General features: G+C 51.3%; 1 protein-coding gene across 1 annotated transcript; it reads left to right on the top strand.

The window, feature by feature from the left end:
• Positions 1-453: 453 nt before the first annotated feature.
• On the top strand, positions 454-1,143 carry LOC111386657. Its single transcript, XM_023011118.1, has 2 exons — positions 454-712; positions 783-1,143. The coding sequence occupies exons 1-2, from the start codon at positions 478-480 to the stop codon at positions 959-961; spliced, it is 414 nt and encodes a 137-aa protein (XP_022866886.1). The 5' UTR covers positions 454-477; the 3' UTR covers positions 962-1,143.
• Positions 1,144-1,153: the final 10 nt, after the last annotated feature.

The following is a 1,153-nucleotide window of genomic DNA, read 5'->3' as shown; positions in this document are numbered from 1 at the left end:
ATTTCTTAACGAATGGCCTCGGAAGGGAGTTCTGGTATGGGTAGGAGTTTAGAGATTGTGAGGGTGGACGAGCCCATTGTGGCAACCTCCTCAGAAATAGCTGGGGCCATAATGGGAGGGGAAAACATGTGGAAGCGACCGAATAGCCCTCCGGATACTTCTGTGCACTGGGGGACATCGGACTACCCATCAAAGTTGAGGGAGGCCGACCTTGGTAGACTTAGGACGGAATATAGGATCCCGGACAGTGTGGACCTGATTCTCCCAGGGCCAGAAGAGAGAGCTTGTTACCCAAGGTCGGGCTGCGTGGCCATTAGTGAGGCGATCCTTAGGGCCGGACTTAGGCTGCCTATTCACCCGTTCTTTAAGTTGGTGCTTAGGTCTTACGGGCTAGGCCCGACGCAGCTCAATCCGAACTCCTGGAGCCAGATGGTGGGCTCCTGGATATTGTGGAAAGAGGCGTCGTTAGGAGTGGAGATGCCCCTTTCCGTTTTCCAAACTCTTTACATACCCAAGGTTACTGCCGGGGGGGATAAGACCCGGGGCTGGTACTACCTGACGTCGTGGGGTTCCCACACTCCATTTGTGATCGATCTGCCGAGCTCCATCAAGGAATGGAAGAGCTCTTGGTGCTGGGCAGCGGGGCGATGGGACACAATGGAGGGGGACCCCCTGGCGCCTCTTACAGTCCCGGCGAAGTTTTCAACACTTAGTGAGTATAGTAGTTGATATTTTATTTCTCTTCGGTCGGGCTTGTGTTTAACAGATGTTTCTTTTCGCAGGTTCCCTCCCTCGGTGCGAGCTGTCGACAGAGGACTTCGACATTATTTGCGTTATTTATCAACTGCCTCAGAAGAAGAGGTCATATCACAGGCTCATTCGGAAAAACATACACTTCGTCACTCACGACTTAATGGCGTCCCAAGGTAATAGGACCGAAGCCCACACTCTTTTAACCTGAACTCCCTATACTTGTATTAATTCCTCACTCGTTTCTTTGCAGATAATTTCAACAAGAAGCTGCCAGTACGCCCTGACTTCAAAACTATTCAGAAAATGATGGCTGAAGTAAGGGCACTGAAGGCCTCCTCCTCTTCATATAAGAAGCAAATGGAGGAGCTGGTGGAGGCCAGTAAGAGACTTCAGCCTCCGA

Source organism: Olea europaea, unplaced genomic scaffold (genome assembly GCF_002742605.1).
Source record: "Olea europaea var. sylvestris unplaced genomic scaffold, O_europaea_v1 scaffold36407, whole genome shotgun sequence".
Classification (NCBI taxonomy): domain Eukaryota; kingdom Viridiplantae; phylum Streptophyta; class Magnoliopsida; order Lamiales; family Oleaceae; genus Olea; species Olea europaea.
Note: the sequence above shows the minus strand (reverse complement) of the source record. Positions and strands in the feature narration are given on the sequence as shown.